The sequence below is a fragment of the Beta vulgaris genome, chromosome 5, assembly GCF_026745355.1.
Source record: "Beta vulgaris subsp. vulgaris cultivar EL10 chromosome 5, EL10.2, whole genome shotgun sequence".
Lineage (NCBI taxonomy): Eukaryota > Viridiplantae > Streptophyta > Magnoliopsida > Caryophyllales > Amaranthaceae > Beta > Beta vulgaris.
In genome coordinates, this window is record NC_079206.1 from 18,620,023 (window position 1) to 18,646,279 (window position 26,257).

The 26,257-nt window shown below is 33.9% G+C and overlaps 1 protein-coding gene across 2 annotated transcripts; it reads right to left on the reverse strand.

Annotated features, from left to right (window-relative positions):
• Window positions 1–16,301: 16,301 nt before the first annotated feature.
• On the reverse strand, window positions 16,302–18,378 carry LOC104893007 (hypothetical protein). 2 transcript variants are annotated; one of them, XM_010679042.4, is made up of 2 exons: window positions 18,045–18,378; window positions 16,302–16,837 (listed from the first exon to the last, which is right to left on the reverse strand). In XM_010679042.4, exon 2 carries the CDS (start codon window positions 16,798–16,800, stop codon window positions 16,510–16,512), a length of 291 nt encoding a protein of 96 aa, XP_010677344.1. In that variant the 5' UTR covers window positions 16,801–16,837; window positions 18,045–18,378; the 3' UTR covers window positions 16,302–16,509. The 2 variants fall into 2 exon arrangements, with proteins under 2 accessions (XP_010677344.1, XP_010677343.1); XM_010679041.3 differs by having other exon boundaries at window positions 16,302–16,834; window positions 18,045–18,377.
• Window positions 18,379–26,257: the final 7,879 nt, after the last annotated feature.

Consider the following 26,257-nt stretch of genomic DNA (forward strand, 5'->3'; position numbering starts at 1 on the left):
ATTTTTACGAGGAAAAACTTCTTGGGCCCAACAAGAAGAAACAACCTCGACCACTAGGGATTTTAAACTCAACACTTTCACTAATTAGGCCAAACAACTCTGTTACAACCTAATTCTAACTCGAGCCCTACCTTGAGTTCCTAAACTCAAGTTCCTGAACCACTGTTCCCTTAACAGCAGTTCCTCTCAACTTCACTCGAAGTTTCTCACACATACAAGCTTCACTCAAAGCCTTTCTCTTACAGAACTTCACTCAAAGTTCCCTTACCCCAAAAACCAAAATACAATTGATCGAAATAAGCTTAGTGGAATTAGAGTAAGAAGGCAAAGAACAAATGGCTATTATGAGAGAATGAAGGCACTGACACTTAATAAGTTAAACTCACTTAATTACTTAGTCAGACACATTTGGAACTTATCTAGACTTCTATATTTATAGTGTTAATCATGAAGAACGTGGGATTAATGTTAGAGTACACGTTTTAATCCATTTTCCCATGATGTTCCTTCCCCTAAGGAACACGTTTTACATCATGTCCCATGATCCCATGAACTATAAATGAACGTGGATAAAATGCAGCCATTACTCCTAAATAATAGGAGTTCCTTGAGCATTATCCGAAAATCAGTTTTTATAAACTCTTTTTATCTTTAAATCTGAATTTCTAATCTTTAAGAAAATAATATCTTTGAAATAAAATCTTTCTAACAACCGGATATTTATTTTCTTATTTTCCGAAAAATAAAATCTTTTCCAAAACAGATTTTCTTTTTAAAACTGATTTTATCATTTGAAATTAGAAATAACTAATTTCCTATAATCTAGGCATGACTTACTCATTATCTTTTAACGTTATATTAGTACACGCCTAAGTCTAGTTCCTTATATTAGTTCAGTTCCTTTAACATATTTGCTAAGTGCCACTTAGTTTGTTCCTTACAAAGGAACAAACGCTTCATTCTCAAATATTCTGCCACAGTTCCTTACCATTCTTTCTTTGTTCCTTTACATTGGAACTAGAAAATAAAACGCCTAGCTTCTATTATTCTTGATCCAATGCTTGCTCCAGTATCAACATAGAAACTTCTTTACTTAGCCTTTGAAATCCTCTCTTGACTTCTTCATTGACTTCGTATTCTCCCAGTTCCTTGCATTGATACCTTAGACACCATACACTTAAATAATTCATTAGTTCACTACTTAGTTTGTTCCTTTGTTTCTTTGTCATTATCAAAACTAGGGTTCAACAATTTCCCCCTTTTTGATGATGACAACAAAGGTACAAACTAAGGAAAATAACAAATAATATAAGTGAATGAAAAAAAAACATAAAGAAGAAAATGAAAAAGAAAACACTAACTGAAGTTTGATTTTTCATTTACCTTAACCTATTTTTGATTTTTCATTTACCTTATCCAATTTTTAATTTTTTTTCAATTTTCATTTTTTTATTATGTACTGTTTGTTCCTTAAATCCTTTTCCCCCTTTGTCATCCTCAAAAAGAATAGACTCTGCATGAATTGATGAATTGATTTAACACCTTAAGACCAATATGCAAGCACCATTAGTGGTTAAGTTAGAAAATCAAAGAGTAAACTTGCTCAAACATCAATCACTAATACTAGCCATTCCAAGGAAGAAATTATGCAAAGCATTTAGAAACATAGACAATATAGCAAAAGTCATTGATTATATAGCACTTGTTCCATAACAAAACAAAGAAAGAAAAGAAAAAGGAAGAAACAAAGTTGTGTTCCTTGAGGAAAGAAACAGGAACAACAAAACAACAATAAAGAAACTAAGAAAGGGAAGGGGAATGGTGTTCCTCACAACTTCTTCTTCAACCACATCCTCCAACTTTTTCATCACCACCCCATGATGTAGTACAACCTGTTCCTTCAGCTCCTCCAAGGTACGAGCCATAGTTTCCATCTTCTTTTGCTGCGCAACCACGGTATCACTCAATTTCTTCATAAGACTTATCATAGTATCAGTTTTGGCATCCAAAGTCCAATGAAGATGATTGTAAAATTTTATCATATGTTGTGCAGGAAGGCAGACTTCATTAACCCAGTTTGTATCATCCGGATTTTCCTGTTCCTTACCCTTGGAACTAGAGGCAGATGGGGGATGTTGTGAAGGAACTGGGGAGGTTTGAGTGGAAGGCTCATCTGTTCCAGGAATGGAAACAGAAGGTGAAGGGTGATAAATGGGAGGAAGAAATGGTGGTGTGGGTGGAAGAGTTGTGGAGGTGGAAGCAAAAGGATTTGGTCCTTTTATTTCATCCTTCAACTGCTCAAAACTTGAAGGAACAGAGAAGGACGAAGGTGAAATGGAGGGTATTTTTGTGAAAGGAACAGAGAGTTTGGGAGATGGTGGAGGTATGGTTCCTTGAGAGTAGAGGGTACCTGTTCCTCATTATCCGAAAGGACTAAAGGAGAGTCCTCGTTGGAAGGAACAGGAACAGGAGAATTTTTCGACGAGTGCTCTTTCTCACTCTCAAAGGAACAGAGGGTTTAGGCTTAGTGGCAATGTGTTTGCGCCTCTTAGGTTTCGTTCCTCCGGCTTAGGAACAGGTTATCCAAGATTACATCATATCTTCTTCTAAGTCATTTGGGCATTTTCTTTTTCCTGAGGAACTGGAAGCCATTCTTCCTTGAATGAGAACACCTTCTTGGACAGACAACCAAGTCCATTTAGGGTCTTCTCATTCAAGATGTTCCCTTGTTGACCCTATGGTGGTCCAACCATAAGTCTTACTTCAAATGATGAAGTAAGGAAGTTATCAAGGCACCGTACCAATAACACAATTATTTTCAAATGCATGGGTTAAGTGTTGAATGAAGAGGGAAGGGAAATTATTTGTATGTGTGGTCCAAGCAAAACATGTAACACATATCCAAGAGACCACTTCATTCCTCTTTTCAGTTCGAGGAATGAGTGCTCTCCAAACCAAGTTAAACAGTACTTTGTGAAGGGGAGAGAGTAGGTTATGGTTAAGTTTGTTTTGGCCAGCTGTTCCTCCAAAATATTCTAAGATTTTGTCTTGAGGAAAATTCGGAAAGGAAACAGTTCCTTTCCTTTTAAAATACAAATCAGTTCCTTTGCAAGGAACTTCCCATACTTTGCTTAAAGTTGCTTGATTAAACCTTATTTTCTTTCCTCTAACTTCAGTTGTGCAAGTTCCATTAGTATTAACAAATTTGCACAAAACTCATCCATAGCTAGAGGAACAAGAGCATTATTAAAGGCGAATTCAAACAAGAATTCCATGCCTTGTTCCTTTAGAATGGAGGTTAATTCTAGAAATTCAATTTTATTTGCCCATTCTAAATCGACGCAAAACCCAAGACATACCTAGATTCACTTCGTTCGACCCTTTTCTTGGAAGACGAAGAAACAGTTCCTTTGGAAGGAACAGGTGCAGTTTCTTCTTCTTCCCCCTGAGATTGTTCCGGGGTTTCTTCTTCATCGTCTTCCCCAATCAATTTTCTTCTTCATGCTCCTTCTAGGAGATTCTAATTGCTGTTCCTCTATGGGGTTTTCTTGAATTATGTCGGTTTCAAGGGTTTTAGTTGGAGATGAAGAAATTTCCATTTTTGAAGTGTCGGTTGTTTTTGGTGTTGGAAAAGGTGAGTTTCTTGAAGTTTTTGCCATGATTTTCGAAGGTTTGGAGGTTTTTATGGAGTATCAAAGGGTGTGATGAGGTTTCGGATTTGGTGAAGATGAAGCGTTTGAGAGGAACACGGTTTCTTTAGATGAATTGAAGAAGGAAGTTTTGCATGTAATAGTAATTATGACACGCGGGAAAGAAATAAAGCAAAAAAATAAAATAAAAATAAAAGAAAGAAAACGAAAAGATAAAAAAACCAAGATTTAATTAAACTGGTTCCCCTTTTTTTTGGATTTTATCGGATTTTTCGGATTTTTATGAATTTTAATTTTTGAAAGAAAATAAATGCTAAGGAACTTGTGCTATAGGAACAACTAATGCTACATATCAATATCCTTCATACTATGCATGTTTCTTGACCTTAGGAACAGTAAGGGGAGTATTATGTGACATTTGTGAGTTGTTTAGTTTCTTTGACTTCATGTTATGTTTTGCAACATTCCAATTTGCAATGGTCTTAGGCAATTAAACACAATTATTTTTAGCACACAAAGTCACTCAAATTGATTCAAACATGGGGGAATTGACATAGGAACAATCACTTAATTTTTATTAAGCCTAACTCAAGCCTTAATTTTTCATATCTATCTCTTTGCAAAGGCTTAGTTAGGATATCAGCAATCTGATAATCAGTTTGACAAAACTCAAGTTTAATCAAACCTTTTTCAACATTTTCTCTTAAAAAGTGATGTCTATATGTATATGCTTTACTCTAGAATGATGCACTGGATCTTTAGATATACTATAGCACTTGTATTGTCACAATAAATAGGAACACATTCAAAGTTTATTCCATAGTCACTAAGTTGTTGTTTTATCCAAAGCATTTGAGAGCAACATGCAGCAGCAGCTACATATTCTGCTTCAGCAGTGGATAAAGCAACTGTGTTTTGTTTTTTGGTACTCCAAGAAACTAAACTATGACCAAGGAATTGTGCCATACCTGAGGTGCTTTTCCTATTTACAAGATCTCCAGCATAATCTGCATCTGCATATCCTTTTAGTTCGAATGTATCACTTCTTGGATAGTAGAGTCCAAGATCATCTGTTCCTTTAAGTATCTAAGAATTCTCTTCACAGCAGTGAGGTGAGACTCCTTTGGATTTGCTTGAAATCTAGCACACAAACCAACACTGAAAGCTATGTCTGGACGACTAGCAGTTAGATACAAAAGTGAACCAATCATTCCTCTATATTTGTTTGATCAACACTTGTTCCTATGGAGTCTTCATCTAATCTAGTTGAAGTTCCCATAGGAGTGTGATTTATCTTTGAATTTTCGAGGCCATATTTCTTTAATAGTTCCTTTATGTATTTTTGTTGGTGAACAATTATCCTTTTTCAGTTTGTTTGATTTGTAGTCCAAGAAAGAAATTTAACTCACCCATCATACTCATTTCAAATTCATTGCTCATGAGACTTGAGAATTCTTTGCACAATGTTTCATTAGTAGCTCCGAATATGATGTCATCAACATATATTTGAACAAGCAAAATATCAGTTCCTTTAGATTTTAGGAACAAGGTTTTATCAACCTTTCCTCTTTTAAAGTTGTTTTCTAAAAGGAACTTTGATAATCTCTCATACCATGATCTAGGTGCTTGTTTTAACCCATAAAGAGCTTTATCAAGCTTGTAGACATGATTTGGGAGATTATTATTTTCAAAACCAGGGGGTTGTTCCAGTGGCGTATCCAGGATTCCGACCCTATGGGTTCGGAGCCGGTAAAAAAAAATACTTTCATTCAAAGTTCAATACATTAATTCAAATATCAAATTACAATAACTAAATAGAATGTTAATTCATTACATTACATCAATAAAAAAAATTACAAAAGCATCCTACAAGTTTTCATACTTTGGAAACATTTTAATACATCATCATCACTAACTTGAACAAAAAGATCTCTCTCAAGAAATGTGACTAAGCTATCTACACAATAACACAAGCAAGAAATTTCAACTCCATGAGTCTAAACACTACAAAGTTCAATCACATTAATCATTCATTCATCCACAATCCACAATCCACAATCATTCATTGAAAATTTATTCAACATTCACAAATCACAATCCAAACTCTAAAGTCCACAATCCACATTCATTCATTCAAGTATTCATTATTCAACAAGACAACAATCAATATTTAAATGATTAACAAAATTAAATAACTACATCTACATATTTTAATCATCTAATGTGTAAAAGACTAAAATCTGAAATAGTAAATTCATATTTAAATTTGAAGATATGGGTTTGGGCTTTACCTTTCAAACGGCCAGAAACTTGCTGCGGTGCTGCCGCAGTGCCGCCTGCCTGCTGGTTCGCACTTCGCCGTCGCGATGGGGAAAAACGGCCAGAAAGGTTACCGACTTACCGACGACGACTCGCTACCGGCTTTGGCTCGAGCCTCGTCTCAGTGGTTTCGTTACTTGTTAGGGTTTACTTTTGGTTTGGGAGAAAGTGGAAACACGAAAAGAAATGAGAAGCAGACAAGGTTTTTTTTAAAAAAATGAGACTTTGAGGTTTCGAACCTCAGACTTCTGAGTTCAAATCCCGCGGCCCGCGCACATGTGTAGGGATACAAAACCACTGAGACACTTGCTTCTTTCATGTTTTATTTTACACGCATACAGTATATATCTAATATTTAAAATATTTTTAATTTTAAAAAAAAACAAACTGGGCAATTTTTTTTCCAAAAATCACTGGGTTCACCTGAACCCAGTGAACCCATAGTAAATACGCCCCTGGGTTGTTCAACATATACATCTTAGTTTAGATAGCCATTTAAAAATGCACACTTAACATCCATTTGATATAATTTGAATCCCATGTAAGCACCAAATGCAATTAAGATTCTAATGGCTTCTAATCTAGCTACAGGAGCAAAGGTTTCTTCATAGTCAATTCCTTCTTGTTGTTTATAACCTTTTACTACAAGTCTAGCTTTGTAAGTTCATCTAGTTTGTTTCTAAACACCCATTTTAAGCCAATTACTTTTTGTTGTTTAGATGAAGGAACTAGATGCCATACCTTGTTTTTTTCAAACTCATTTAATTCAGCTTGCATTGCAATAATCCAATCAGAGTCAGTTAAGGCTTCTTCATGATTTCTTGGTTCCATCATTGATAGGAACGCATGAAATGCACAAAAGTTCCTTAACTGAGATCTAGTTTGCATACCTTTGGATATGTCGCTGATTATGAGTTCCACAGGATGTGACTTTTGTAATCTCCAAGGTTTTGGTTGAAACTCTCTTATAGGAACATGTTGTTCCTCATGAGTTCCTTGAGTGGATGAAGAACTCTGCTCAGTTGTTCCTCTGTTAGCCTCGGTGGACTCAGTTCCTTCATTTAGAGGAACAGGAGCATCTTCTCCTCCTTGAGGAACAGGAATATCATTGATCTCATTATTTTCGAATTCCTCGTTCCTTTCCTCTTTCACTTCTTCTTCTTCTTGTGAATCTGTGTTCCTTGGACTAGGTTGCGCTAACCCTATCTCATAGTCATCAACCTGTATGCTTGGATTATGTTTGTCAGATTCATCAAAGATTACATGAATGCTTTCTTCCACACACATAGTTCTCTTGTTATATACTCTATAAGCTTTACTATGTGAGGAGTATCCTAAAAATGTTGCTTCATCACTCCTTGCATCAAATTTTCCAAGATTATCTTTTCCATTATTATGCACATAACATTTGCATCCAAATGTTCTAAAATAGGTGATGTTTGGTTTCTTTCCAAAGTAAAGTTCATAAGGAGTTTTATTAATGATAGGTCTCATCATGGCACGATTAATTATGTGACAAGCAGTATTAACAGCTTCAGCCCAAAAGTTCCTTGGAAGTTCACTAGCAATTAACATGGTTCTAGACATTTCCTCCAAAGTTCTATTTTTCCTTTCTACAACACCATTTTGTTGTGGTGTTCTAGGGGCAGAAAAATTATGATCTAGGTCATTATCTCTGCTTAGGTCATCAAATTTATAATTTTCAAATTCCTTGCCATGATCTGATCTAATGTGCATTATTTTATGTCCACTTAGGTTTTGAACTCTTTTAGTAAAGACAAGGAACTCATCATAAGTTTCATCTTTACTAGAGAGAAAAATAACCCAAGTGTACCTAGAGTAGTCATCTACAATCACAAGTACATACCTCTTTCCACTTCTGCTATGAATTCTCATGGGTCCACATAAGTCCATATGAATTAACTCTAGTGGTTTAGTGGTACTTACAATCGTTTTAGATTTGAAAGAGGATCTTACTTGTTTACCTCGTGCACATGCATCACAAACTTGATCAATATGAAATTTTATAGATGATAATCCTAAAACAAGGTCTTTTGATCTATGTTTCTCAAGCAATGAAAAGCTAGCATGTCCTAGACGCTTGTGCCATAGAAGTGAATCATCTTCAATAACACTAAGACAAGTTAAATTGATTTGAGGAACAAGGTCTAGATCCACAATGTATGTGTTCCCTTTCCTTGTTCCTTCCAAAATAACCTTCTTAGTTTTAATGTTGATGATCAAGCATTTTTCTTTATCAAATTTTACAGTATTTCCTTTGTCACAGAATTGAGATATGCTTAATAGATTATGTTTTAGACCTTCAACTAAAAGTACATTTTCAATGGAGTGTAATGGTGACTTACCGACCTTACCCATAGCAACAATGTTACCTTTCTTATTATCACCAAATGTTACACTGCCACCTTCATAGGTTGTGAGTGAGAGAAACTTCGTTTTGTCTCCTGTCATATGCTTGGAACAACCACTATCGAAATACCAAGTGTTGCTCCCCCTCACTCCAACCTGCAAAAATCAACTAGTTGTTAGTTGAAGGAACCCCATCTTTCGTGGGTTCCTGTTCTTGACTAGGATTTGTTTTGACAACCCATTTTTTCTTACTTATTGTCACATTTTCCCCAATCATCTCAGATTTTAGTTGACATTGATTTATGTAATGACCTACCTTGCCACAATACATACAGAATTTATCACTAGGTAGATCAACATATTTCTTTGTCTTGTTCCTTTTCTTGTAGTTTTCAAAACCAAGACCTTCCTTTCTTTTGGTCTGTGGTTTCTCAATCCACTTAGGAACCTTCATGATTTTGCCTCTGTTCCTTGCGACAATCAGTTCCTTTTTAAGATTACAGATCTGTTCCATTAAAATATTTTTCTCTTTATTTATTTTTTCAATCTCAGATCTATATCTTTTCAAAGGGGTTGATCTTATATCAAAGGAACTCAGAACAGGGACAAATTCCTTCAAGTGTGAAATCTCTAAATTAATTAGATAATTTTCATTTTTCAAACTCTCATAACATTCTTTGATTTTTAAGTTTTTATCAAACAAATCAAAAAATCTAGTTTCGACATCAGTTCTCATTTTCTTAAGCCATTCTATGTGTTCTTTGCAAACTTTTAAGGCTTGTTCCGTTTGTTCGCGTTTTTCACGTTCATCTCTACATTCAAGAATTGCATCATAAAGAAGATCATATATTTCAGTCCTAGTTTTACCATCTAGTTCTGACTCAAGTCCATGTTGACTTACCTCAATTTTTTCTTCATCTTCTTTTTCGTCAGTGTTTGCCATGAGGCAAAGGTTTGCTGTTTCTTCAGTTGGTTGTTCCTCTTCTTCTTCCATCTCTGAATCTCCCCAAGCAGCTATCATAGCTTTGCGTACATTTGCCTTAGAGAAAGGTGCTTTTGATTCTTTGTTCCTTTCAGCAAAGCGTTCCTTGTTCCTTTCTTTGGTTTTGTCGTTTTCCCAAAGAGGACATTCTTTGATGAAGTGATCTGTACTTCCACATTTATGACAAGCAGCTTTGTTAGAAAATTTCTTAGTTTTACCTTTGAAGTTTCCATTCTTCATGTTCCTGTACATCTTTCGAAATTTTCGAACCATGAGGGCTGCTTCTTCTTCTTCAGAGTCCGAATCATCTTCATCATCTGCTTTGAGAGCAATTGATTTTGATTTGGAGCTTTCACCATATTCAGTATCAAGGTGAAGCTCATGAGTCATAAGTGACCCTGCCAGCTGTTCTAAGTTGAACTTAGTGAAGTCTTTTGTTTCTTGAAGAGCCGTGACTTTAGCCATCCATCTGTCCTTAGGAAGACTCCTAAGAACCTTTCGAACCTGTTCCTCAGATGAAATAAACTTTCCAAGAGAAGCCAACTCATTTATAATGTTAGTAAAACGAGTAAACATGTCTCGGATGCTTTCTTTGGATTTCATGCAGAACAGTTCATATTGATTCATAAGTAAATCAATTTTCGATCTTTTAACTTCATTAGTTCCTTCGTGGGTTACTTCTAGTAAATCCCATATTTGCTTTGCGGATTTGCATCCCATGATCCTATTATGTTCATGGGGTCCAAGTCCACAATGCAATAATTTAATAGCCATGGCATTTACTTCCATTTTTCAAAATCAGATTTGTCATAATCAGAGAGGGGTTTAAGAGTTACCTCATTTTTGTCATTTGTAGTTGTGACTTCGAAATCACCAACTTCAATGACTCTCCATACCTGATAGTTTTCAGCCTTGATGAATATCTCCATGCGGTTCTTCCAATAGTTGTAGTACTTCCCATTGAACATAGGAGGCCTTTGAGTGGAATAACCTTCTTCAAGTTTCTCTGGTATTCATTGTTCCTTGGATCTTTTCCTCAATAGGGTTTCCTATCTTACGTGAGTTCTGCTCTGATACCAATTGTTATTTCCCTAGGAACACTACAAGAGGGGGGTGAATTGTAGGTGTAGAAATAAACGTAACTTTTTGCGGAAATTAAAACTTAAACGAATAAACAAGCTAAAGGAACACAAGGGATTTTTACGAGGAAAAACTTCTTGGGCCCAACAAGAAGAAACAACCTCGACCACTAGGGATTTTAAACTCAACACTTTCACTAATTAGGCCAAACAACTCTGTTACAACCTAATTCTAACTCGAGCCCTACCTTGAGTTCCTAAACTCAAGTTCCTGAACCACTGTTCCCTTAACAGCAGTTCCTCTCAACTTCACTCGAAGTTTTCTCACACATACAAGCTTCACTCAAAGCCTTTCTCTTACAGAACTTCACTCAAAGTTCCCTTACCCCAAAAACCAAAATACAATTGATCGAAATAAGCTTAGTGGAATTAGAGTAAGAAGGCAAAGAACAAATGGCTATTATGAGAGAATGAAGGCACTGACACTTAATAAGTTAAACTCACTTAATTACTTAGTCAGACACACTTTGGAACTTATCTAGACTTCTATATTTATAGTGTTAATCATGAAGAACGTGGGATTAATGTTAGAGTACACGTTTTAATCCATTTACCCATGATGTTCCTTCCCCTAAGGAACACGTTTTACATCATGTCCCATGATCCCATGAACTATAAATGAACGTGGATAAAATGCAGCCATTACTCCTAAATAATAGGAGTTCCTTGAGCATTATCCGAAAATCAGTTTTTATAAACTCTTTTTATCTTTAAATCTGAATTTCTAATCTTTAAGAAAATAATATCTTTGAAATAAAATCTTTCTAACAACCGGATATTTATTTTCTTATTTTCCGAAAAATAAAATCTTTTCCAAAACAGATTTTCTTTTTAAAACTGATTTTATCATTTGAAATTAGAAATAACTAATTTCCTATAATCTAGGCATGACTTACTCCATTATCTTTTAATCGTTATTAAGTACACGCCTAAGTCTAGTTCCTTATATTAGTTCAGTTCCTTTAACATATTTCTAAGTGCCACTTAGTTTGTTCCTTACAAAGGAACAAACGCTTCATTCTCAAATATTCTGCCACAGTTCCTTACCATTCTTTCTTTGTTCCTTTACATTGGAACTAGAAAATAAAACGCCTAGCTTCTATTATTCTTGATCCAATGCTTGCTCCAGTATCAACATAGAAACTTCTTTACTTAGCCTTTGAAATCCTCTCTTGACTTCTTCATTGACTTCGTATTCTCCCAGTTCCTTGCATTGATACCTTAGACACCATACACTTAAATAATTCATTAGTTCACTACTTAGTTTGTTCCTTTGTTTCTTCGTCATTATCAAAACTAGGGTTCAACAGAACCTTATTTAACAAAAAAATTGATGAGTAATAACATAAAATATTACTTGACATAAATACTATTCCTCAAAATTTACAAAAATTATTAAAAAAAACGGTCTAATTTTTTAAAAAATAGAACTAGTCACTAAATGGATTAAACTAGTCAGCGAAAGAAATTAACTTAGTCACTGTTGGGCTAATTCTCTTTTAATGTTAGGCTGATCATTGCCTAATTTTAATTCAAAAGTAGGCGGTCTTTTACGAAAACAAACTCTAAAATTTATTATGACATAATAATTATTAAAATTTATCCTTCAAAAAATAGTAATTATTAATTATCTCTTATGATTAACATTTTAGCAAAAAAAAATACTTTTTATATGCTTGCATATACACAACTTTCACCACTAATATATCTAATAGTCTTGCTTTGATTTCATAAAGCACTAGTAGAAAATCAATTAATAACATTTATATCTTTCATTGTTATTAGTAACGAAAACTTGTATTTAGTTATTTAATGACTAATTGTAAAATATTATAATTATGATGATTATTATTGTTAACCTTATTTGACCACGATTCTAATAATATTTTTTTAATAATAACATAATCAGCTAATAGTAATATGAATAATAAAATAATAGATAATAATGCAAATATAATAACATAATCATAGTAATACTTTAATAAGAATAACATAATTATTTAATAGTAATATGAATAATATGTTTTGGGGTTTAGGGATTTAGGATTTAGGGTTTAGGGTTTGGGGTTTAAGGGTTTGGGGTTTAGGATTTTGGGGTTTTAGAATTTTGGGGTTTAGGGTTTTAGGGGTTTAGGGTTGTAGGATTTAGGGGTTTTAGGGTTTTGGAGTTTTGGGGTTTTGGGTTTTTTGGGTATTTTGGGATTTTAGGGGTTTTAGGGTTTTAGGGATTTAGGGATTTAGGGATTTAATATTACAAATATAATACTATACAATAATCATAGTGGTACTTTAATTAACATCTAAATTTTAATTTATTGATCATTGAATATTTGGATCTATAGGAACTTATTGGATCTGAGTAAAACTGATTGAAACTTATTGCACTTTATGCCTTGATTGGACTTGATTGAAATTTATCTTAACTAAATTGAACTGATTGGACCTGAAACTTAATTTATTAAGGTGAATAGAACGCACCCTAAGCGCAATGATATGGACGGAATTCGATCCCATATGTCGGGTACCATCCTCATAAGACTTTACCAACTAAGTTAGATCAAATAAGTTAGAAGACTATGATATGTAAAAGTATTGAAAATTCTGGTTTCCATTATTTTTCTAGTTTGGTAAATAACGCCCTATAAATTCTTATTAATGCCTTAAATACGTATAAAATATTGTATATGTATACTTTTCATTTATTTTACACTTACTCCCTTCCCTCTTCCTCATCCCCTTTTCTTCCGCACCAACCACCTTCACGCACCATCACCACCCCCCCACCACCATCTTCTTCCCACCACCACCATCAAATCGAATGCAACAAAGCATGATCAGATGCATGGAGTTACTTTAAATCGAATTAATATCTTAATGATTCCTTTACAGTCCCATCACCACTCCCGCCACCATCTTCACGTCATCACCGCCATCTTCACCCCCATCGCCACTCCCACCATCATCTCACGCCCCATCACCCCCACCTTCCACATGTAATATGATATTTTTTTTAAAAGACACACATAGGCGCCTACCGTGGACGGCCCACCACTGGTGTAGGCGTCCATGGCAGACGCCTCTTCGTGTGGTGGAGCGTCTGCCATGCACACCTACTCCGATGGTGGGGCGTCCATGGCATATGTCTATCTATGTTTAGGATTAGAAGATGGTCATATTCTTTGAGCATGAGACTTTAATTGGTGAGTCTTCATCTCCCCTGCTCTATTTTTGTTTCTCTTGAATTTGAAGCCACTCTTAGTAAACTTGTGAGTTCTCTCTCCTAATTTTAATTTACTCTCTATGTAATATCATACTAATTGATTTTGCCTTCATTTTTGAGTTTAAAAATCTGGAAATGGCTAGTTGATTGCAGGAACCTTTTTTGGTATTTTTTAGGAATTGAGGAGAGGGTGAAAAAGAGAGAGAAACGGAGGGTGAAAATGGAAATATGAGGCGCTGGTGATGGTGGCAGCGGTGGCGACGACGTTCTTGTGATGGTGATGGTGGCGTCGGTGGCTCCAATGGTAAAAAAGGAAAGGCGAAAGAGAAGAAATAGAAGTATGCAAATACAGTATAAAAGTAATGAATTTAGGCGTTATTAGAAAACTATAGGGCGTCATTTAGCATAGCCTTTATTTTTTTTTAAAGGGATTTCCGTATATGATTGTGATATGTGAGTTATGACCTTGTTAATCCGGAATTATTAAAAAATATTCGTAGGCACGTTGCTTACAAAATCTGGCATGGTTAGTTAGGTCGTAAGAATTTACTTAGGTCTTGTTGTGTCCAACTTATTTTCAATCTTTATACGAAAACATTAAATTCTGATAAATTAAGGTAAGCTTAATTAAGGTCTAATAAGCTTAGATAAGTTCAATTCAGCAAATACACTGTTTGACACATTCACAAAATAATTACTGATAAGGTTTAATAAGGACTAATAAAGCCCAATAAGTTCAATTAAGTTTAGATAGATTCTGATAAACAAAAATAAGTTGAAAAAGGACATAGCCTTATAATTTTTTTACTTTATTATTATTTTTTGTTGTTGATGTGTATTTATCTTCTAATAGGCACATTTTGAAAGGAGTAATAAAATGTCACAATCAATTTATACCACATAATATCAACGTGGAAACCTAAGAGGATGGAGATCAGCATCTCTAACTCTATTGTGTGAGGGAAGAGGAGGAAAAGGCCAAATCCGCATAAAAAACAATAGCTCAACTTTATAATAATTTTTTTAATTTCTTATAATAAGATATGAGCAGCAGTTGATAGCCCAGCTAGTTGTGTTGGCATCATCCTGATCCAAAGGTTATAGGATTAAGTTTCACCCTTTGCAAGAGAAATCTATATATTGCCCCCTACTTGGAAGGGAGTTCAACTTATCGTGTTAAAAAAAAGAATTCTACTATGATTTTTATTTTTTTAAAATAATACAAAACACCCCAAACAAGAACTTTATTGCTTTCGCACTTACGTGTGCATATAAGGTTGATCTCTATTATATAAGGGAAGAGAGGAACTATGGTGTCCCCCAATAAATTTACTTAATTACCGCTTAGTAAATCAACTATGCTACCACAAAAATGAAAGAAAATCAAATTCAAATATAGCATAAAAAAATTATATCAATTAAATATTTGATCAATCGATACTCAAACAAGTAGTAAATCGAAAGGAGAAATACAATCAATTAATAAAGTGAAATGATCTAATTAAAACAAAATACTTTATTGATAAAAATATAAGAAATACTTAATAAATTTGCGTAACATTCTTTTATCGTTCATCAGTTTTAATTTTAAAAATCTTAAAGAAAGTAAAATAAAATAAATAATAAAAGACGAATTTGGTTAAGTGATATAAGCTTAATTAACAATATTAGCTAACCCAAAAAACATATCTAATATTCAAATTTGACCTTTGTTTATGTTCAAAAAAGTACTAAATTATGTTCTAAAAAAGCGAAGCACACATCGCGTGCATAAATTGCTAGTATTAATTATGCAAACTGAGATGTCCCAACTAAGAAAACTTAACAGAGAAGTTATATGCAAACCACCAAAGAAATATTCCCAGAAAGAAAGAGAAATGATTCTGTAACATTATATAATGTCGTGGGTCATAGAAAGGAAGATAAACTATTATTTTATATTAAAATTGAATGTATTTGTAATAAAAGTTTGTGGTCCCATTCCAAAAAGGATAATGTTATATGTAGCTCTTAGGATTACATATAAGCATTAAATACATGTCTTAAAATGGAAACAATTTATGAATTCATGACAAAATTTCACATCATTTGAGATAATAAATGCTTGATTCAAATTTTTATTTCTATTTTAAGCTTCTTATACATAGCCCTAAGAGCTATGTATATCATTTTCCTTCCAAAAATAGCAAAAAAAAGGTAACTAATAAAAAACACCCTTAAAAGAAATACGGGTAAATTAATAGAAGATAGAGGGAGTAAATTTTTAAATTGATATATGAAGTATCAAATATCCAAATCTAGTTCTAGAATAATTAAATAGAGAATCAAATTTGGAGAATAAACTCAAGATCTGAGCAGCCACAATCCTCGAAACAAAGGATTGCGGAGCAAAGTGGGAAGGAAAGGAACGGACTCTTCTAAAGTGGTGTGACTTGAGAGTGAGACCAAAAAGAGTGGAAAATGAGGGGAAAGTTTTTCCTTCGCGTGGAAATAGAGCCTTTTTTCCTCTCATTCAACAGAGCCTTTTTCCTCTCATTCAACAGAGCCTTTTTCCTCTCATTCAACTGAGCCTAGATCAAGCAAGGAAGAACGCCAATTGCCATTTTCTTAGATACTATCAGTACATATAAAACGAAACCTATAATTAATTACCCAATTTCTTGAGGTCGGAGTCATTACAATTACAATTTTCTCAAAGAATTTCATCAGCAGTTCATGTATACAATGTAGATAAATAGTGCAAACCAAAGACTCGCTAGTCACTAATGTATACTTCTAAAGAGAAATCACAATCAACCGAAACACACACTAACAATTCACTGCCACATATCAGAATAACTTTAATTTTCCTTTGGTGAAAGTATCCTTGTCATGCTTCACAAGACACAACTCTCTCTCTATTCCAAGTAAACCAGAACATGATTCTGACCCCATCGTGACTGCAAAATAAAGGTATATAGTGCACAACAAAACCAGAAGAACGAGAGCTGTTAGAAGGAAGCGGTGCCGTTGGATGAGTGCAGAGCAGCTTATGTCATTCTGTGCAAACCTTTTACGAGGCGAACCAAAAGCACCCTGAGATCGTCTATGGGGAGAAGATAAGACATTATCAACGCCCATGTTTGATGCACGCACGCCACACCTTTTTTTTCTTCTGCTGATTCATAAGAGTGTCCATATGTTCAGTCAGATGTTAGAAGATATTGTCTAAAAACATAATATGCAATAGAGATCTAGAAACAGACATGGCAATTTTTGCAATATCATGATGCATAGTCTGCTAATTCACCTGAGAACACAAAGGATTTAACTATCCATAATCACCCAGAATTTACGTCACTTCGACTTTTCATTTGATCTCAAATCCTCAACTCAAGTACCTGGGTCGAATACTCGACACAACATGATTACAGATTTTTGACAATTCATTTTGGACCAAAACGATGTAATTTCTCTCATCAGTTTGCCGAGTCTAACACTTGGACATGTACTAGTGTCTAACACCAATAAACAAGCCTGAATAACATAGTCAAGGATAATGCAAATAAGGAAATTACACATTACTCCAGTATTGGCACTATTATGTATCACATAACCATGGCAAGACAATAAGCAGCAAAATGTTAAATTACTTGGTACTAATATAATGGTGAAGACTGATGATGATGCTCATAGGAAATCGAAATCATAGTCCGGTGGGAAACGAACACAACCTTAACTGGGATTGGTGACAAGACAAGATACCCTCATCACAAGCTACATAATAAACCTCGAAAACCAAGATCTCTCAACCTACTCAATTTGGTATTTTCATTTCGATAAAAACTTATAGGCACTGAAGCAGAAAGGCAGGGAAATTCTTTACAACCTAAGATAATTTCCATAGATTGGTTGTCTCTGTTAGATCTAATAACTCGAACTTCGAATAATCTAGCACGGTGTCGCTTGCTTAAAATGCAATACAGTGAATAGCTATATACAGTGGAAAATGATAATTCAGGTCGTGGAAACAAACTTTAGCAGTTCTTACCGTCAACAACATCCAGATATTTAAGAAATAAAGAAGATTAACCAACAAAACTTTCCCCAATTAAGCTCAAATTAACCCTAACAATTCTTCTGATCCATAAATTTTATCGGAATACCACCAAAAACATCTGAAATTGATAATTCTCCAGCAATTCAAATCATACAAAGTAGACTAATTAAATCACAGTAATTGACATCCGCTACAATCAACAACACTTAACAAAAATCCAACGATTAAACTAAGCAACAGATTACCACATTCCACATCCATGAATAAATTTAAAAAAAAAAAAAAGAAAAAAAAAGTTAGGATTTCCGACAATTCGAAGTGGTACCTTTTTGGTTATGGATAATAGAGAGGAGAATGAACATATAAAGCAACGCCGATCAGCTCGACGATGGAGAGAGAGAGAGAGAGAGAGACGGAGTTAGTATATTGAAAGTGGTAGTGTCAGAATTTGGAAAGGAGGAGAGAGATTGTGAGGTTTGTTTGAGTGAGGAGGAAGAAAAATTTCCCAGGTATCACCACCGATATACTCAGATCCAGTCAAATAAGTATACTATATTGTATATATGGATGGATTTTTATGGGAGAATTTGAAGTAAGGTGTCCCATGATCTACCTAATTAAAATGGACTCAAAACTTCAAGAGGTTCAATTCAGAATTATGGTGAAATACAAACTTTTTATGCTGGTCCCTAATTAAAGGGTAATTGACCAATTAATATAAGTTTATAACAACTAATTAAAACTATGATTTTTGTAGTGACTCAACTTCACAAATTTACTCAGTAAAAAGAATTTAAAAACTTCACGAAAGTTAAATGATTTCTAACTTTTGAGAAGTAGTATGCTTTAAAAAATTTCAATTTTTCGATCTTGAGTTCATCGTCACTCTTTTTCTAGTACATTGCTTCATTTTCTCTATCTATTTATCTGATATTGTGGTTTTGATTCTTTAAACTCCAAAATAGATTCGGAAATCAAGTGTCACCACAACTTATATTCAATAATCAGAACAATAACAAGTTAAGATAACCATGGGGAAGAGGTGCTATATTGGTGCTAATAGTGGACATCTTACGTGTGAATTTGCTCAAACATCCCTTTTACATTATTGAATTGGAATAATTTGGATAAAAGTCAATTAGGTATTATGGTTGCTTGGGGGAAAACGTGGCATTTTAAATAGAATTGAATTGAGGATTAGGTTTATACTTGCTAACAATTTAATTGGCTAGAAATTTAAAATATATAATGCAGTTTTTTAGACGGAGATGATTGGCCAATGTGGAATAATGGCGTGTTGTTGAGGAGTGATAAAACGCTAATAGTTAGTGGGCAGCTTTCCCATTAAGAAGGCCAACATTGTCATTTCAACATTTTTACATACACAAATAGGGGTTCGTTTAACAAAAACATGGGTTTGAAACACACAAACATGGGTTGATTTAACAATAAACGGGATTTAAACACACAAGTAGGGGTTTTTATCAAAACCAATTGTACTTTTTTTGGGGAAAAGCTAAACTGTACACGCAAATCAATGTAACTTTTTGCTTTATGACAGAGATTACATGTTTACTTTTTCACAAAATTAATAAAGTACAAAATAAACTAGAAGTATTAAAATATATAACTAATAAATAATATATACATATAATTTTCGAAATAAAGAACCGAAAAAATAAAATAAAGAGAATTTCGAACCCTGGAGAACTCGAACCACATAAAATAATAAAAAAATTTAGACCTTTTACAAAAGAAATTATTTCGAACCCAATTAAAATATTTTGAACCTATTTGTAAAATTTTGAAATCCTGAAACCTTGCAACATATTTCGAAAAGTGATTTAAACACAATGAATAAGTAAGAGCTTGTTTTCTATGAAATGCATTTTAAGTAACTAGGCGCCTAAAAATTTAAAGCTGGCACGAAAGACCAATAAAACCTAAAGCTCCAAGATACCACTTTATAACACGCCGACAATTCTCTATTTCCTAAAATACCTTTTCAATATAAAACTTAGAGAATCATCAAAATATTGTCGTCCGTGTAATAACGTATAGGTTTATTCAGAATTTTGTAGCAGAAAAAATAATAATAAATGACTTTGAAAATAAAACTTAGTCAACCAAAAGTCAACTCCCAAAAGTCAACTCCCAAAAGTCAAACCAAAGTCAAAGTCAAAAGTCAACTATAAAAGTAAAAGTCAACTATAATATAATAAAGTCAACACAAGCTATCCGTGAATTCCCGAACCCATGATGCATCATCTTTAAACCTGAAATGGACGATGCTCTATTGATCCTGAGAGACTGCTCACCAAATGGGTCATCACAAGATTAATAAGACATATCCATGATCAACGCATACACACAAAGCACGTAATCAGCAAAGCTTAGTACTACATAATAAATAAATATAAAACCTAACATGATACTAATAAACATTAAGCAGGGATAAATAAAAATATAATAATAGTAGACTACGTTTACTGAACTTGACTCCACAACTAGTAAGTTAATTAATTTAGATGGAATAGACAATGGAAAGAGATGTCCTAGCCAAACCACGTCTTCAGTTTAAAAGACGGAAGTACGGGCGTGAGTCCGTACTCCCCTGACCTACGATATCGAGGAACTTTTTAAATAAAAATAGGACACAATGATCCATCCGATCCCAAGAAAAGCCATGGGATACCACCATGTACCCCAACTCATACTAGTTCAACACTTCAGATGTGCACAAGTCTAAACCTATTACTATTCACTTTCCATTTTAAGTGATTGATAAATTATTTACTTGTTGTGATTCACAAAGTAAGGCAAATAATATAATCATCAAAGATATATAAACTTCTATTTTTATTATCTTAATATTAGATAAGGTAGTTATCAACTTAACAATCCAGGAATAATTCCAATATTAAATTCTTATACCATTATTTATTTGTTGATCCAAGTCAACAACCAACCAACATTTCATAGGTGAATAACCTACTTTTCAAATGAGGCATTTGGTTCTCATAAAGTAATTAAATAATCCAAAGGCTACAACATGATCCAATTCATGATCCAATTATTAATCTCTCATGTGAATTAATAAAACAAAATTTTCAATCTTATATGCTTGCATCAATCATCCATACAAACATAATATAATCACCATGCTTCACACAACGACATAAAATATATAAATTCACTTGGATCTGAATCACATATGAACTATAATAGTTACCTATACATAATACTACATAAATCCCATCCTTAGGTTGTGATATTAATCCAACCCACACATAGGTATGTACGTACCTTGTGTAGTCAAAATGCGAGACCACCTCAACAAGCTTAAAAGTCGCCTAACGAGAATTCTCCGCCTACCAATAATCAACATAACCACAAGCTATAAGTCAATACTCTAAGAAATTTCCATCAACTTTAAAATATTTTAAAACCCTCTTTAAAAGTGTTTGAAAACCTTTATTGTCATTAAAATTTCGATTATTAATACTTTCGAGTATAGTACTACTATACTAGTCCTTAAAACCCTCAAAAACTCATACTTTCATAATTAAAACTCCATTATAAGCATACTAATAAAAATTCCAACAACTTATAATATTTTTAAAACCCTTTAAAATATACTTAAACATAATCACAATCATAAGAATACTCAATTTCATAAACTATACATACTGCTGTGATTTTCCAACTCATAAAACCCTAAAAATCCATGATTTGATACTTAAAACCTTAATTTAAACACACATAAATAAATATGAAATTTAATTACTTCACCATATAAATTACATGATATGAAATTTCATATTTAAACCATCAAACTATAAACTTTAATCATGAAAACATTAAATCAATCCTTAAAATATAAACTTTAACATTAAATAAAAATAGAAGAAGAAGAAATAACAAAAAGAAGAGAGGGGAGGAAATTAGTCGCTGCAAGGAGGAAGGGCGGTGTTGCTGCCGCCAGCTGCTGTTGCCGGTGCTAGTGGTGGTCGGTCGATGGTGGCGGTTGCCGGTGCTGCTGGCCGAAGAAGACCAAAGGATGAGGGAGAGAAAAACCGGGAGAGAGAGAGAGAGAGAGAAAAGAAAAGAAGAGGGGGCCGAAAATAGAGGGAGAAGGAAGAGATAGAAAATAATTAGGGGAAATTTGGGGTTTTGGATTTATATTGTTAACCCTTTTTTGGATTAGAAATTTGTGTTTGTGCTTTAATAATATTTAATGATTGGGTGTTTGACATAGTTGGGTTACTTTAATCCAATTTAAAATCTTTTTTACTAAAATCAAAGATGTTTAAGCTATTTAAATAATTTTCAAAGTATGACTAAATAAAATATTTGATTATTAAAAATCATTAAATGATTCTTTTTTCAAATAGTTAACCTTTTTAAGAAATAAATCATTTAAACATTAATAATATATATATATATATAATATACATTAAAATGCATTTATAAAAGGAAAAAGTATTTTTAATAAGTCAACCTTTGGTTGATATTCTCAAAATAAGTCAATCTTTTGATTATCTTAGAATAAGTTAACCTTGTACCTACTTCTGCTGTAAACGAGTTAATGACGTTGAAATTATGATACATGTCACATTTTAGAAACAAGCTAATATGAACCCGGTGCACACTAATTAGTGTGCACCCGATCCATATCACGTGAGTTATGATAGTGTATATTAATATGATATAGTTTATGTTAAAATGATATAGTGTATGTTAAAATGATATAGTGTATATTAAAATGATATAGTGTATGTTACAGTGATATAGTGTATGTTAAAGTGATATAGTGTATGTTAAAGTGATATAGTGTATGTTATAATGATATAGTGTATGTTAAAATGATATAGTGTATGTTAAAGTGATATAGTGTATGTTAAAGTGATATAATATGTGTTAAAATGATATAGTGTATGTTACAATGATATAGTGTATGTTAAAGTGATAGTGTATGTTAAAGTGATTTAGTGTGTGTTAAAATGATATAGTGTATGTTACAATGATATAGTGTATGTTGAAGTGATATAGTGTATGTTAAAGTGATATAGGGTATGTTAAAATGATTTTACAACAATCAGTACAACTGACGAAACCTCCTTTTCCGCCATTTTTGTTGTCATATATCAGTTGAAGAACTTCGCTCGCATCTTTCAAACTTGACGCTCGACTAATCAACTCATCGTCCAACACTAACTTCTCTCCTTCTTCATCATCTGCGACGTCGTTTCGAGTTTCGCTAGCAGAAGCTCGGACAGAAACGGAAATGGCGGAAGAATTCCAGAAAGCGAGAGAAGAAGAAGAAGGTTCGATATTGTTCCGAAGAAGCAGAAGAAACATGCTTTTATGGTGAGAATTGCATGGAGGAGAGAGAAAAGGACAGTAAGAATGATAGAGAAGAAATGGAGTTCGCAAGTTTATTGCCATGGTTAATGGAAGCGAAGAATCTTCACTTCTCTCTCCTCTGTATGTCAGTTTTGAGTATGAGGGATGAAGAAAGAAAGGATGAGGATTGAGCGCGGGTCACGTGCCTGGGCCTGGTCCACACTATTTTTAGTGTGAACCGGGTCCACGCAAGTCGGATTGCACATTTTAATAGGATGACATTGTGATTTAACTCATTTATAGCAAAAGTAGGTACAAGGTTAACTTATTCATAGTTAATCGAAGGGTTGACTTATTTTAAGAAAAACGCGCAAAGGTTAACTTATTAAAAATAATTTTTCCTTTATAAAATTCATAAAATTACGAGGGACTACATTATTTTTATTCTTGTATATAGTTAATGTTTATAATTTAAATAAAATTAAAATTGATAATCTAAACCAATAAAAATAAGACACGTGGACAGTTGACCTATAATAACAAGTTGTTTACCTGTTTAACCCATCAAAAGATAATACCCTGTTAAGCTTTGCTTATTAAGAGTCAATCCAAAATTTGACTTATTTTGAGAAGACTGCGTAAAGCTTGGCTTATTCTCGACAATTTAACACCAAATGGAGTATATAATTATGTGGGATCTTGTTAGACTCGTCTTGGCATAAATTTTCCAAATAACAATGTTTCATAAATTTTACTTGTACATAGAAAAAGTGAAATCAAACTATGTAGATTAGAAAAATTGAGATAGTAATATAATAAGGGTTATTAATAATAGTGTAACGATTACTTACATCATTTTTTGAGTTAGTCTTCAGTGTTACTTATTAATATACTAGAAGTTACTTATTGTTGTGATTTAGAGATATTTTAAGCAAGATTGAGAGAGAATGGTATTGTAGTTGTGTATCTTATTTTCTCCCGCAAATTGCGGTATATATAGTGCCGGGTGAATAATTCACCCGATGATACAACATATCACTATAGTGTGCAGTGAAACGTCTAATCTTGGATGGCAAAGATACAACGCCGTATTTATCCGTTCACTGTTAGCATAGAATATTACAACACTCTCCCTTGAATAGATCCTAAAATGTAATTACAGAGTGACAACTGCCTCATTAAAAACTTTACATTTGAAGAACCCTAATGGGATAAAAACAAACATAAAGGAAAAAGAGTACAGTTAGGCTTGATATCCATATATGCTTTTCTGCCTCGTTAAAACCTTGCCAAGAAAAACCCTATAAGATAAAAACTTGTACGAAGGAAAAAGAGTACAATACATATAGAGCTCCCCCTCAATTTAACGTATATCTCGAAGGCGACGCAAACCAGTTAGGTGTACAAGCTCTTGGAATTGCTTTGCTGGTAATGCCTTTGTGAGTAGGTCGGCTAAATTATCACATGATCGAACTTGTGTGACATTGATTGTTCCTTCCTTCTCCAAGTCGTGAGTGGAAAAGAATTTAGGATCCATATGCTTATAATCTTCTTTAATTTGTGCAATGCAAGCAGTATTATCTTCATGGATTATGTTAAGCCTTCTTGTGTCTCTTTTATACCACTTTCCCTTAGTATGTGATGGGTCAAAGATCTCAACCATACACAATCTCTATCAGCTTTCATAAAGAGCGATTAATTCAGCTTGGTTTGATGAAGTAGTTGTTAGAGTCTGTTTTTTCGACTTATTCCAAGAGATTGTTGTATTCCCGTAGCTAAAAAGATAATCGGTTTGCGATTTTGCCTTGACTGGATCTGATAGGTAGCCTGCATCAACATATCCTACAAGGGTAGGATTTCCGTCTCATGGATAGAATAATCCCATATTTGTTGTCTCGCGTATATAGCGGAGTAAGTGCTTCACTCCACTCCAGGACAGTGCTTGTTTGTAGGTTCGGAGCTGTATCTACATAATAAATTGACCGAGAATGCAATGTCTGGTCTAGTATTGATGGCTAAGTACATTAAGGCTCCAATGACACTTAGTTATGATACTTCAAGATCGAGTATATCCTCGTTGTCTTCTCGAGGGCGGAAAGGATATTCATCAAGTTTTAAGCGACAAACAACCATAGGTGAACTCTATGGATGTGATTTGTCCATATAGAACCTTTTTAGCACTTTCTCGGCATAATTGGATTGGTGAACAAGGATCCCATCCTTTAGGTGTTCAATTTGTAAACCGAGACAAAATTTGGTCTTTCCAAGATCTTTCATCTCGAATTCATTCATCATGCATTTAGCAGATTCTTCGATTTCATCGGTGTCCCGCTGATATTTATGTCATCAACATATACTGCAATTATAACAAATCCATTTTCAGTTTGTTTGATGAAGACACATGGACAAATTTGGCCGTTCTTGTAGCCTCGATTCATGGGTATTCACTGAGGCAGTTATACCACATCCTTCCAGATTGTTTAAAACCGTTTCAATTTTATGGAATGTAGCTTCCGAGGTTTTGACCTCAAGGATTCATGTAGTTCAAGTCCTTTTGGGACTCTCATGTAGATATCAGTGTCAAGTGACCCATAGAGATATGATGTCACAACATCAATGAGACGCATTTGTAGTCCTTTGCATGCAGATAGACTTATAAGGAATCTTAGTGTCGTGGCATCTACCACTGGAGAGTATGTTTCCTCATAGTCAATTCCAAGTATCTAGGAGAAACCTTGGGCTACAAGCTTGACCTTGTATCGTACGATTTCATTTTTCTCATTTCGCTTTCACACGAACACCCATTTATACCCAACGTGTTTTACTGCCTTTAGGGTCTGGGCTACAGGGCCGAACACTTCTCGTTTTTTGAGAGATTTCAATTCTACCTGAATGGCCTCTTTCCATTTAAGCCAATCACTCCTTCGTCGACATTCATCCACTAATCTTGGTTTGGTGTCCTCAATGTCAGTGGTGAATCAGTGGCTATTGAATATGTAAATATTTCATCAATCAGGGTTTTTACCCTGCTCCATTGCTTTCTAGAAGGGACAAAATTTATTGAAATTTCGTGATTGTCGACGCTAGCATTTTCACGCTCCCACTCAGATGTAGCATCTGATTCTTTGAGTTCATTTCAGGGGTTAATTGTAACAACCCCCTTCATAACTTAACTTAAATTAATTAAAACTA

Coding starts and splice junctions, on each gene's coding strand:
- LOC104893007 (XM_010679042.4), bottom strand. CDS start 16,800: ATGGGCGTTGATAATGTCTTATCTTCTCCCCATAGACGATCTCAGGGT.